Raw genomic sequence first — 13,525 nt, 5'->3', positions numbered from 1 at the left:
GGAGAGGCACTAGGCCACTTATTACCAATAGGCCAGTGGGGCTGCTTTACTGGCTTCACAGTAAAATCAATGTGACTGATGTTCTGCTGTCAAGTTTTACTCTCCAAAAATGGCCATTGCTGCCTTTCATTTCCTTTGGTTTGTGTGCTAGTGTCACTGGTGTCAGCAGGGATATGCAGAGCACTGGAAGACTATCACTGGCTAAAATAATAAGTGTTAAGGAGCTAACAGCCTGAAGACCAATTAAAACATCAAGCCTTTATAACTGGACTAACAGAAAATGACAAACATCTAGTGCCATTATGACTTATTCAAAACAGTTTTCCCTTCACTTGTCATTTATTTTATGATGGTTTGATAGTTTGTATAATAATGCAGTCTGTCAGGCAGCTGGAACAATCACAACTTAACTACTGTGAGCTGTAAAAAATGTTCTGTCATCTCACTCGGCAGTCCAGTTGGATATTCTGCAATGCATGGCTGTCAAGTATATCCAGAAATGTTACTGAAGCAGATTTTAATTCAGACAGAGCAATTTTTAAAATAAATTTGTTGCAGCACATCTGGTGCAGTTTTCATCAGCAGTTGTTTGCACCAACACAATCCTACACTTCTTCTAGAAGGCAGGAAAAGCGAATATTTTGCCAGTTAAATGATTTTAGATGTATCTGTAGTCATAGTGTTAACGATGTTTTCAGTCTCACCCTTCTCTGAGATTTGCCAAATCCCACCAATCTATTTGTTTAGCTGGAAACTTCCTTGAAACTCAAGCAATTTCATAGACAACCTAAAACAGGAGTTTAAACTGTGCAAGAATCAAAGAAATTGAAGCCCAAATGCATAGTGGCCCTGCACCTAAGTGTCATCACTTAGTTCAGTACAAAATGAGTGCAAACTAGGTGAAAAAAAATTCCAAATTAGAGTGGCAACGATTTACACTCACTTTCAACTGGGCCCATAACATGAACAAATGCCCCAATTCTGCTCATGTTGCACTCAATGGCAAAACTCCTATTGACTTCAATGGGAGCAGAATCAAGTCACAAATAAGACAATGAAGACAATTAACACTAATGGAATTGCTGTGCAAAGAAGGTTTGCAGGACTGGCCCCAGAATGCTCACTTCCTCTTGATGGGTAAGTATCCCTCTGCCTAGCCTGAAGGCCTCAATGTAGCAGAAATACTTCTTTTCAACCAGGGATGTCTAGAGAACATCAGAATAGTGAGGACATTTAAAACATCAGCATTATATACAAATAAATGATTTTTTTAAAAAAAATCTCTATGTTAATTACAGTTAAAGATGCTCTTCTTTATGTTACCAAAGATATAACTACAGATTGGGCTATTTGACACAGATTGGGAGTGGGGTGGAGGAAATCATAGTCAAAGCTCCCCAGAGAATTGGATCTAACTTCAAGTGAAGACAAAAAAATTGCAGCAAAGTAACAAAAAAAATTAAGCAGAGCTGTGTGGAACTCAGCTGTTCAATATCACAGGGATTCATGCAAACCTCTTCAATTTCAATCCACTGGGGTTTATGTACCCTGAGGTTTGCTTCAAATTTCGGGTTCAAAGAAACACAAACTCAAAATAAAACAGTCATAAATGCCAAATTTCACCTTATTTTGAGTTCAACCTGTCATATGGTTTTGATACAAAGCCATGAATTTGGTCCAGGTTCTCTTGAAACATTCACCAGTGTTTCAGTGAACCTAGGTGAACGCTAGAGTTTGTACCTAACCTGAAATCAGGTGCGTATTGTGTGATTTCAGGTTTGCTACAAAAGCTTCATGAAGCGCTAAGAAGAAGTTACCATGGTTATATTTGAATTGCATGCTATCGCTAACTATTAATGACAGATGTAAAGTCTGATCCATAGTGGCAGTAACCTTGGGCTGCTATACATACAGTAGCTTAGTGGGAGTGGGAGACAGTCACAGCACTTAGAAAGTGTGAAAGGGGATTGCGAATGAGGAAGTATGGCACTAGGAAGCTGCAGAATGGGGGGAAAATATTTTCCAACATCAAAGAGTTTGTTGGTCTGTATGCTTGGTGTACCTCCTACCAAGAATACTGTGCTCAGCATATGGTATGCAGTTCTTTGTCCTGCGTGGGGGAAGGGGCATGTGGTGTCACGAGTCCCCCTCCCCTGATTTCTGCCAAGGTGGGAGTCTGGCTGAGTGGGACATGTCAAGGAAAGGCACCAGCACCAGCATCTGTACCAGATGACTGGTGGAAAGCTAATATGATACCATTTTTTAAAAGGCTCCAGAAGTGATCCCAACAATTACAGGCTGGTAAGCCTGACTTCTGTACCAGACAATCTGTTTGAAACTATAGTAAAGAGCAGAATTCTCAGACACGTAGATGAACGATCTGGAAAAAGGGGTAAACAGTGAGGTGACAAAATTTGCAGATTATACAAAATTACTCAAAATAGTTAAGTCCAAAGCAGACTGCGAAGAATTACAAGGGGATCTCACAAAACTGGGTGACTGGGAAAGAAAATGGCAGATGAAATTCAATGTTGATAAATGCAAAGTAATGCACATTGGAAAACATAATCCCAACTATACATATAAAGTGATGGGGTCTAAATTGGCTGTTACCACTCAAGTAAGAGATCTTGGAGTCATTGTGGATAGTTCTCTGAAAACATCCACTCAATGTGCAGCGGCAGTCAAAAAAGCTAACAGAATGTTGTGAATCTTTAAGAGAGGGATATATAATAAGATAGAGAATATCATATTGCCTCTATATAAATCTATGTGTGATGCTCTGCACCCAGCACCCCCATGTTCATCCTTGTAAAATGATTGTGTGGTATCCAATGCAAAGTTTGTCATGTCGGGTGTCTTCAGAAGGCTCATGATGCACTGAACATTGTTGTTACAGTAATGTTATAGGTTATAATTTCACGTATGTAATTATGAGGCTGACAATGTATCCTCATGGCTTAAAATAAGCCCAGGCAAAAACTCTCCAAGAGCAGAGAGGCAGTTCACACCTCATTGGGGCAGGTATAGGACAAACCCAGCCCAGCCTCACAGGAACAAAGGCCACTGGCCTGGGCAGCAACAAAAGAATCTATTGGACTCTCGAAGGAGTCACCCCCACTTCCTTTGATCAATTTGGAACTGCGATGAGGTAATTCTCACCTGACTCTGAAGGGAGGGGGGCAAAGCCAAGAGGGAAGAAAGGACATGATAAAAGGGAGAGACGTTTGCCATGCTCTTCCTCTCTCATCCACCTACATCTACAGACACCACACCAAGCGACTGAAGCGCTGATCAAAGGGGAAAGCCTGGCTGACGACCAACCAGCCAGCCTGTGGTGAGAAGCATCTAAGTTTGTAAGGACATTGAAAGTGTTAAGCTCAGCTTCGAATGTGTTTTGCTTTTATTTCATTTTACCAAATCTGACTTCTTGTGCTTCGACTTATAATCACTTAAAATCTATCTTTGTAGTTAATAAATTTGTTTATTCTACCTGAAGCAGTGCATTTGATTTAAAGCGTTTCAGAGACTCCCCTTGGGATAACAAGCCTGGTACATATCAATTTCTTTGTTAAATTGATGAACTTATATAAGCTTGCAGCATCCAGCAGGCATAACTGGACACTGCAAGACGGAGGTTCCTAGGGTTGTGTCTGGGACCGGAGATATTGGCTAGTGTCATTCGGTTGCACAATCCAAGGAACAGCTTAGATGCCAGAGGCTGTGTGTGAACAGCCCAGGAGTGGGGATTCTCACAGCAGAGCAGGGTAAGGCTGGCTCCCAGAGTCAAGGATTAGAGTGACCTAGCAGATCACCAATCCAGATAACACCAGGGGAACATCACACCATGGTATGCCCATATATTGAATACTGTGTGCAAATGTAGTCGCCATATCTCAAAAAAGGTATATTGGAATTGGAAAAGGTTTTGAAAAGGGAACAAAAATGACTAGGGGTATAGAACAGCTTCTATATGAGGAGAAATTAAAATGTCTGGGACTTTTTAGCTTGGAAAAGAGACGAATAAGGGGGGATATGATAGAAGTCTATAAAATCATGATGGGTGTAGAGAAAGTAAATACAGAAATGTTATTTACTCCTACTCATAATACAAGAACTAGGAGTCACCAAATGCAGGCAGCAGGTTTAAAACAAAAAATGAAGTATTTTTTCACACAGCACACAGTCAACCTGTGGAACTCTTTGCCAGAGGATATTGTGAAGGCCAAGACTATAAGAGGGTTCAAAAAATAAACTAGATAAATTCATGGAGGATAGGTCCATCAATGGTTACTAGCCAGGGTGGCAGGGATGGTGTCCCTAGCCCCGGTTTTGCTAGAAGCTGGGAATGGACAACAGGAAATGGATCACTTGATGATTACCTATTCTGTTCATTCCCTCTGAAGCACCTGGCATTGGCCACTGTCAGAAGACAGAACACTGGGCTAGATGGACCTTTGGTCTGACCCAGTATGGCCATTCTTATGTAAATAGAGGAGTGTCTATACCGTATAAGTAATCAATCATAGCTTAACTCGTACATATGCCAAGCATATTTTCTGTGAAGTGTATCAGTGCCCTCAAAACATGCTCTGTGACTCACTTTATGCCTGGCCTGGGTAGTCCACTAGAATGTCTTTTCTATTTGGTTTGAATGTGGCTGGTACAATGGTTTTGGTTGGGGCTTCTAGGCACTGCTGTACTACAATAATAATAAATAATAATGTCAGCAGCAGCATGTAAATTCAGTACACTATATGCAAAGGCTCCCCAGGCTATCTTTATTTAGAAATTATTATTTTCCATCCATGCTTTACAAGGAAGGTAAATATCATTATCTCCATTTTACAGATGTGGGGACTGAGACAGGAAGGTGGAATGACTTTCCCCAAGAATACACATCATTTAGGTCTCCTGACTTCTAGTTCGGGGCCCTAACCACTGGATTATGGCTGCCTCATTGTTATTTCTGCATATAAGTAGGCATGATGTCCAGAGGTGCTGGAACAATTTGTATAGTGGGGGTGCTGAGATCCATTGAACCAAACTCTAAGCCCTGTATATGATGGAAACCACTTCAAGCCAGGGGGTGTGGCAGCACCCCCTGCACCCCTAGTTCCAGCACCTATGATGATGTCACTCACTCACTGTCCTGAAAATGTGTGTCATATCAAGAAGAAAAAAAGGAGAGAATCTGTTTTGAAACATCATAGTTGAAACATTGATCTGTGCCTGCGAATGTAGAGTCCAGTCCTGGGGCAGCATGCAGAGCCTCCCTGGCTGCCCATGCGCGTAGGGGCTGCAGGGACCTGGCGGACGTTTCTGGGAGCCGCACGGAGCTAGGGCAGGCAGGGAGCCTACCTTAGCCCCAGGCTCCTGCTGCACCGCCGACTGGGCTGACTTTTACTAGCCTGGTCGGCACTGGTCCCTTTTTGCCAGGCGTTTGGTCAAAAACCGGATGCCCAGCAACCCTACCCCCATCCTTTCTTCACTGCCCCACTACACCCACCGACTCAATCTTGTTCCCCTCTTAGAATTTATAAATGTATATTTAAAACCCTCTACCATCTTTTAGACATAATCTGTTTTAGGCTGTGATGAATTTACAATTCTAGACAACAGGCATGTTGTCTCTGAAAAGAAATGCTTTGGCTGGAAGAGGTGCTGAGAGATGGGCAAGCAAGTTACAGAGGCATGCTGGCCATTTTTCAAACCTGTGATTTGCATGCCAAATTGGGTAGTTTGTAGCTGCTTCTCAATATTGCTAAGCTGAAAGTACAGCTCCCTCCCTATACTATTTCAAGGTTGTCCATCTAAAAAAACCCTTGAGCGGGATGCTATCTTTGCAAAGATGTACATCTTACGTTTCAAAAAGCAAATGAACTGCAGTGTGCTGAATTCATTTGTCTGCTAAAACCTTTGCTAATCTGAGGTTTTAAAAGCAATTCTGCTGCCAGCATCTTGACAGCTCCTGATGCTCAGATCAGAGTGTCAGAATAACCATGAAATTCTACATATCAAAGAGTTTTCTTTTAACCTCAATCTACAAAATATAATAGACAAGTCCTTCATACAGCCTCACTAAACACTGCAGGCCTGCTTATCATCTATATGTTTCCTTTGCTGAACTACACACAAAAGATGTGTCTGAGACTGTGAAATTCCATAGAACCACCTTATCTACACCCAAGTACTGTTTGGATTCAGACCCTGTGAGAGCATTTCTGAGGATGCACATCTCAGCCATGTATTTGAACTGTTTTTATATAATCTTACAAATAAAATACTGTGGATTAACTACTCTGTATAGCACATGAAAGAATCATTTCAGATTAAAACAACAATGATTTTGGTGTAATAATTACACTTACTTTTTTTTTTAAAAATTGCTATTTCAATGGCCTGGGAGTTTGTTCCAGTGATTATTTTAAATGGGAATACCATGCAGTTAGGAAAAATCAATTACTGATAATAGTTAGAAATACAATGAACTAACTCAGACCATGGCCACAGGTACTGCTTCCTGGCATATTTAAAGCAGGGAGATTTGCAGAGCAGCCGCTTGGAGTTTGGCTTACACCTTCACTAAGCACAATTAATTAAACCTGGCCTTCTGTTTAGAAGCTAGGTTTGAGCAGGTAGTTCTGCAATATTTATTTAATTATAGAACTCCTCAGCCTGCCATTCATCTTTGGTGATACTGTTCACTAATCTCCCATGTGGGGGAATGCACAGAGGCCCTCAAAGAAGAACAGTCAGTTACTTACTGGTAACTGTTGTTCTTTGAGAGCCACCTCTTTGCATTCACATTTCCTTGTCACCTTCCCCTCTTTCTCAGAGTTCTTATCTCAGTTTAGGACTCCATGGTGTGGAAGAGAGCACTGAGGCAGTGGAGGGATTCACTCACCTATGAAGACTCAAACATCGAAGTCATGGGAGAAGGGGGTGCTTATGTGACCCAATGGACATGCTGTTTGTAAAGTTATTTAAGATCAAACCAGAGAGCACCAAACCCTATAAGTGGCCCTCCACAGAGGGGACTCAGAGAATAACAGTCACCAGTAAGTAAAATTTTCATTTTTGGATTTAATAAAGGTGTCTACCGAACCCCCTATTAAATCAGCATTTATCGGGTGACTAGATGCTTCAGGGCACTGCGAGTGAGCTACTGAGCCTTTTACCTCTGGGTTCCTGGTTTGAATTTGGCCAAGCTCAGTACAGATTAAAATTTATTCCTATCTAGTGGATGTTTGGTGGCCTCTACAGGAGGATATCTCAGGGGATCTCAGTTTCAGCTCCCACATCACAAACTCACCAGCACACTCTGCACTGATTGGCAGATTCAGTGGAGAAGCCAAGAACTTCATGAGCCAAGGAAACTCAACTGTCCCATTGCCCCAGATAAAGGGAAGAGCAATGCTGGTAGGGCCGTGTACGTGGGATAGACAGAGAGCTTTGTATATCAAGGTGATGCCATTCACCAACACCAAATGCACATGATTTCTTTAAAGACTATAATTTATGCAAACTGTTTACAAATAAACTCCTTAAATAATTCACAAAAGCTCATACATGGAGCTGCCCCTGGCAGTTATGTATCACCACAATAACCAGGAGCTGGCAGGTATCACTGGTACTGCCAGGCTAGCTGAGGAGGGGCCAACTTAGCAGCAGCAACAGCCCAGAAACCAAAGGGAAAGAGTGGTCTTGGGGAATGGGCTCTCCACAGCTGTGGGGAGTGACAGGTGTTCCATTTTTCAATGCAGTTATTGTGTGTGTGTGTGTGTGTGTGTGTGTGTATAATTACACACATCATAGTAAAGAGATGCATCTTTAGGTCTAGTAGCAAATTACAGTTCACCACAAATAACTGGACAACTAGGTACAGTTTGACAAATGTACTGATTTCAATGGTGGGCCAGTCTACCCAATCAGTATGGAAAGCTAATGAGAGGAACTTTGGGATGGGGGAGGAAACCAACCAAAAGTTGCAAGAAAGTAGTAACTGCAAGTTATGGGGGGCGGGGGAGGGGGGAAGGAAAGGAAGTAACTAAAGTCTGGTCTACACTACAGAGTTAGGTGGACACAAGGCAGCTTATGTCGACCTAACTATGGAACTGTCGACACTCAAATTTCAGTCCCGCCGATGTAACTGCCCTGCTACACCAACTTAATAACTCCACCTCCACAAGCAGCATAGAGTCAAGGTCGATGTAGTTAGGTCGATGGAGTGTCAGTGTAAACACTGCATTGCTCACGTCAAATGTTACTGGCTTTCAGGAGCTATCCCACAATGCCCCACACTAACAGTACAATCGATACAAGTTCTCCTGGTGAGGATGTGCACCACTAATGGAAGGAGCGAACTGTAGACATGCACAAGCAATGTAATTACTTGCAGTGGTTCTATGCCGACCGAAGTTAGGTCGACTTAATTTTGTAGTGTAGACATGGCCTAACCAAATAAGAAAAACAGAAGACATGAGAGAGGATCATTCTAAAGTTTAAAAATATTGTATTAGAAAAGGTTATTTACAATATACTTGAAAATTAAAGAAAAACCACATAAAATATATACTTCAGCAGTCTACAGAATATTGCTCTAGGCTACTACTTAGAATTAAGTAGCAACTATATTCCATGTTAACTCCACTGATTGCGATGTTAACCACATGATAATCTGTATTAACACATCAGTATCTTATAATAATGTATTAAATAACTGGTATCAACACGCTGGCTCAGGATTACAAAGGGGAAAATAAGTAAAAACAAATATTTATAAGCTTGTATAAGCTTCTGCTGACTACAGTCAGTCTCAATTGCTTTTGGGATCAATATAAAATACTGACAGACAGTGTCAAGTCAATGTCTGTCGAGACAACGTCAGCACTGTAGATTAATTCTGAGCTCATTATAATTAGGTATAAAGGTCAGAAAAGAGCCAGCCTTAACTCTAAACCTTTTATGAGCCAAATATACATCAGAAGCAGATAAAAGAAAGCAGGTTACAGAGCATATGAGATCTCCTGATTCTATTCAGAAAGCTACAGAGATTACCTTGCTATAAATAAGACAATTCTGAAAAAACAAACATTTTATAATTACTACCTCCAAGTGATTTCTTAAGTAGCAAATAATCCATCATTTCCTTTTTCAGAATAATACAAAAAAATTTCTCAGGTAAAGCCAAATATTTATTAGCAGCAAAGATAATACTAGTTTTTATTGCTAAATAAATAATGTTTACGCATGTCCAGTTAGCTGCCAAACAAATTTTTGTGGTAACTAGGGCATAGAAATGTATCATTAAACTATATAATTTTCTTTTTTAAACAACAGCTTTTAAAAGGGACTCGACTACCACAGCTGGACCACTTGTCTGATGCTGTCCATTAAATGTAACACTAAATGTATGCTGTATGCAGGGCCACCTGGGACAACCCACCCCCTCCGTCCCAGGCCCCGCCCCCTCTCCATCCCTTTCCTCAAGCCCTGCCCCTCCCCCTTTCCGCCCAGCCTCATCCTGCCTCTTCCCACCCCTGTCCCGCCCCCTCCCTGCGCGCATTCCACCCCTTCCCCCAAATCTGCACCCCACCTCTTTCCGGCTTCTGTCCCCTCCCCAGGAGCCAGGGGGCAGAGCGGGATGGGCTGAGGCTGGGTCGCTCACTGCTACTGGTGCTAGGCCCCCTGCTAACCCCCCAGGCCACCCTGGACCCCGCATCCCAAAGCACGGGGCCCAGGGCAGTTGCCCCGGTCTGTCCTATGGACGGGATAGCTCTGGCTGTATGTATGTATATCAAGCTAATTGTTGCTAATTATTACATTCCTTCAGTTCCTCTATAATTTCAAAGTTGCAGAACCTCACACTCCCTGCCAGTCAGAGATACTAAGGCTTAGATCGACAAAAGGACATAGGTGTTGTGATCCTGAGCTTCATGGTACCTAACTTTTAGACATACAGAAAAATCACAGGAACAACACTATGATCCACTAAGCTTAAATTCATAACTCTGCTAGGCACCAAAAATCATGGACTTAATAAAGACACTGAATGTACGGCCCATTACAACAATTTGTAACCCACTATGGTCATCTCTACTCTAGCAGCTGTGTCACTGTAAGATTGCTCATGTAGCCACTCTATGCTGACATCATAAAACCACCTCAATAAGTGGTGGTAGCTATGTCAGTGGGAGAAGCTCTCCCGCTGACAAAGCACTGTGCACACTGCCACTTATGCTAGTAAAATGTATGTCACTCAGGGGTATCTTTTTTCACACCCCCTGAGTGACATAAGTTTTGCCAACCTAAGTGGCAGTGTAGACATGGCCTAGCCCTCCTTTGTCCTATGTAAAGGGGTTAACTGCGCACTTCACCTTGAATGGTCTCTTGCAACGTGTGTTACCTCCTTATCTGTTCCACCTTGTATTTAGCAGTGATACTCTGAGTACCTTTTCCAGACCTGAAGAAGAGCTCTGTGTAAGTTCGAAAGTTTGTCTCTTTCACCAATAGAAGTTGGTCCAATAAAAGATACTACCTCACCTATCTTGTCTCTCTAACATCTTGGGACCAGCCTGGCTAAAACACTTGAAATAAATAAATAAATACATCATGGATTCCATGCCTGGGGAGGGGAGAAGGTTGGGCATCCACTTAGCTGTTACATGATTGCCTCTGAGGACCAAGCTAGACAATTTGGGCTGCAGAGCTGTTTTGGGCTCCATACCACAGACAAAAAGAGTCTGTATTTGGCCTGTAGATACAGATCCTAATCATATTTGTCACCTCTCTTTTCTGAGTCACTTCAGCATTTTGTATCCACTTACAGTACATGACTACAGCAGTCTTTAAAATTAAGGCACAGTATTTTAGTTTTTAGCAATAATCAACAGTTAGTTTTTTATGAATATATTCATGCTAGAAATAAACATACATTTGTCTCTGGGTGGGATAAAACATGCAGAGTGATTCTTTGATTTCTCTCTCACTACAGTGTAAATTAGGAGTAGCTCCACTGAAGTCAATGTAGTTACCCTGGTATAAAACCAGTATTAGTGAATGCTGAATCAGGCCCACAATATCTGATTAGATTCCTAGTCCTTAATAGGGAATGACTAAATAACATATTTGCAGTTAAAATACTTCCGAGTTGTCACATAGCTCCTTAACTTTCTTTCCAATATTCAACAATGACCACAGGCCATCAAGATATGTGCAAGGTATGTGAAAGAAAGCTATAGTTATGAACACACTGCAGCTACATAATATACTGTATTAACATCATTATGACTAGTTGTTTATCGTGGAAGCAAAACAGAAAATTCAAAAGGAAAAAACAAAATAAAAAAGTCACAGGATCACATTTTTGAACAAAATTTCATTTATTTTGAAGTTAAAATAATTAAAACCATCTGTTAATAATTAATGGCTTAAACCCATTGATAAGCTACAAAAAATATAGTTTGAATTTGTTATCTATATATAGTGAACTTGTAAAAGATTCATGAGAGCTTTGCTTTGGTGTAGACGGGCTGGGTTTATAAATTCCACACGCTGTTGTGGAAAAAACCCCCTAAGAGTCACAGTTTTTGTCCCAAAAGCAATGGCCATGACAAACACACCACCATAAACCTGATACATAAAGGTGAAACAGAGAAAGAACCTTACCTGCCTGCGCAGCTGTAATTAGAGCCGTGTTCCCTTCATTGTCCTGCCAGTTTACATCAACATGAGGGCACTGTGCTAAGGCTATTACAATATCCACAAAACCTTGGTAACAGGCAACAATAAGGCCAGTCTATAAATAAAAAATAAGGAGGTAGTTAAGGGTAAGCAGAGCAGACTGATCAATAGTACATTGAGGAAGTATATAATTTGGCTTTTTTTTTTTTTTTACATGTGAGAAATAACATGACATTTGAGTGTTAACTAGTGGTGAGCTGAAGTTGCAAACTTTGAAACTGAATTTCCACAAAGTTAGGGTAGTTTGGGTGAGGGATTACACTGAACCTGGACTCCCACAAAACTGTGTGTGTGTGTGTGTGGCTTTCGTTCAGGCTAATTTTCTTAGGGCCAGATTATTCCCTGCTGCTTCCTGGCTGCACAGGGGTTGAAGTGCAGATGAAAGGCACAGCAATGGGCTCCCTAGCAGTCCCTGTGCTTCCTACACTAAAGGGACTGCTCTCTGCATGTGCCCTTTGGATGCCTGACACCCCCAAGGGGCAGGAGGTAGGGTAGGCCATGATTATGTCTCCAAAATACAGAAGGGAAGGGGGGTAAAGGCAGATATGTGAAGACCTCCACATTCCTCTAAATACAGGGGTGTGCCTGAAATGAATGATTGACCCTTTTATTAGGCTTGGGTTTACATTTGTAAATTACTTCCTTTAAAAAAAACCCTAACAGTAAATAATATATATTGAAAAATATTAAATAAGCTCTAACAATTTTAAATATTATGGAAAATTATAACCCATTGAGCCCCATTAACTACCATTTATCCATCAGTGGCAGTAGTAATTTGTTGCAGTTCAGCTAGTGACCATGGTGTTCCAGATTCAGAAATGAGTTTTTACAAAATATTTTAATTCAGAAATTCTACTTCTCACAATAGATTGTGGATAATAGACAAAACAACAACAACATGTAGCTCTAACAGTGTACGAGTCATTATATTATAAATCAATGTGGGATTATGAAGTATAAGAGTATTCATAAGCCACCATACAACTCATTTTTTGGAATGAATGAGTGAAGCACAAAAAAGGCTGATATTAAAATACAGACTAGTATGCTACTAGAACACTAATGTTCTGACAAATTTGGGAAATTCAGATTTAAGGCACCCATGGCATACTGATTTCTGAGCCTTATACATATATTTTGTGGTGGGACACAAGAACTTTCCTTATACTATCACATAGCAATAAGCCAGGCATAATACTGTACTAGTAGGCAAAAATTATTTTACAAATGTGGCTTAATGATATGCAGGTCTAGAAAAATGTTGTATACTAATTATTATAAACTATCAGATTATATTATATATCAAGATGAACACAAGAAGTTCCCAGACCACTGGGTGATTTTGCATTTAGTCATCTGAAAACTAAATATTTGTCCTATGGGTAGTTTTATTTTAAGTTCATAATATCTATAATCAATTTTAAATATTTCAGCTATAACCTAGCAATCCCGCATTCTTAATACTGTAAATAAAATAAATCAATTTTTTTAGGAAAAAACATCACTGTTTAGTATTCTTAATAATAACTAAAAGCTCAATAAAATCTCCAGGAGGAAGAAAAACCAGGAAATGTATCTGACCACCCAATTTAGCCCTGAGCCATTGTTTAATTAAAAAAAAACAAAATAGCTTCCCTAAAATATCAAAATACTCTAGCCATTGATTAAATGGAACCAGAGTACTTAATCCTCAACATCTCACTTGACCATTAGAATTAAAACCATTATCTCATGTTTTCAGGATTACTTGTGTAACCCAGTACATAAGCATCCACAG

The 13,525-nt window shown here is 40.6% G+C and overlaps 1 protein-coding gene across 1 annotated transcript in view; it reads right to left on the bottom strand.

Annotated features, from left to right (window-relative positions):
* The window catches only part of ANKRD33B (ankyrin repeat domain 33B), an 86,634-nt gene that overhangs the window by 16,583 nt on the left and 56,526 nt on the right, over positions 1-13,525 (bottom strand). The window contains 1 exon segment of the mRNA XM_005281014.4: positions 11,671-11,800. Within this exon segment, the coding sequence (XP_005281071.1) occupies positions 11,671-11,800 (130 nt within the window).

Source organism: Chrysemys picta, chromosome 2 (assembly GCF_011386835.1).
Source record: "Chrysemys picta bellii isolate R12L10 chromosome 2, ASM1138683v2, whole genome shotgun sequence".
Taxonomy (NCBI): domain Eukaryota; kingdom Metazoa; phylum Chordata; order Testudines; family Emydidae; genus Chrysemys; species Chrysemys picta.
Note: the sequence above shows the minus strand (reverse complement) of the source record. Positions and strands in the feature narration are given on the sequence as shown.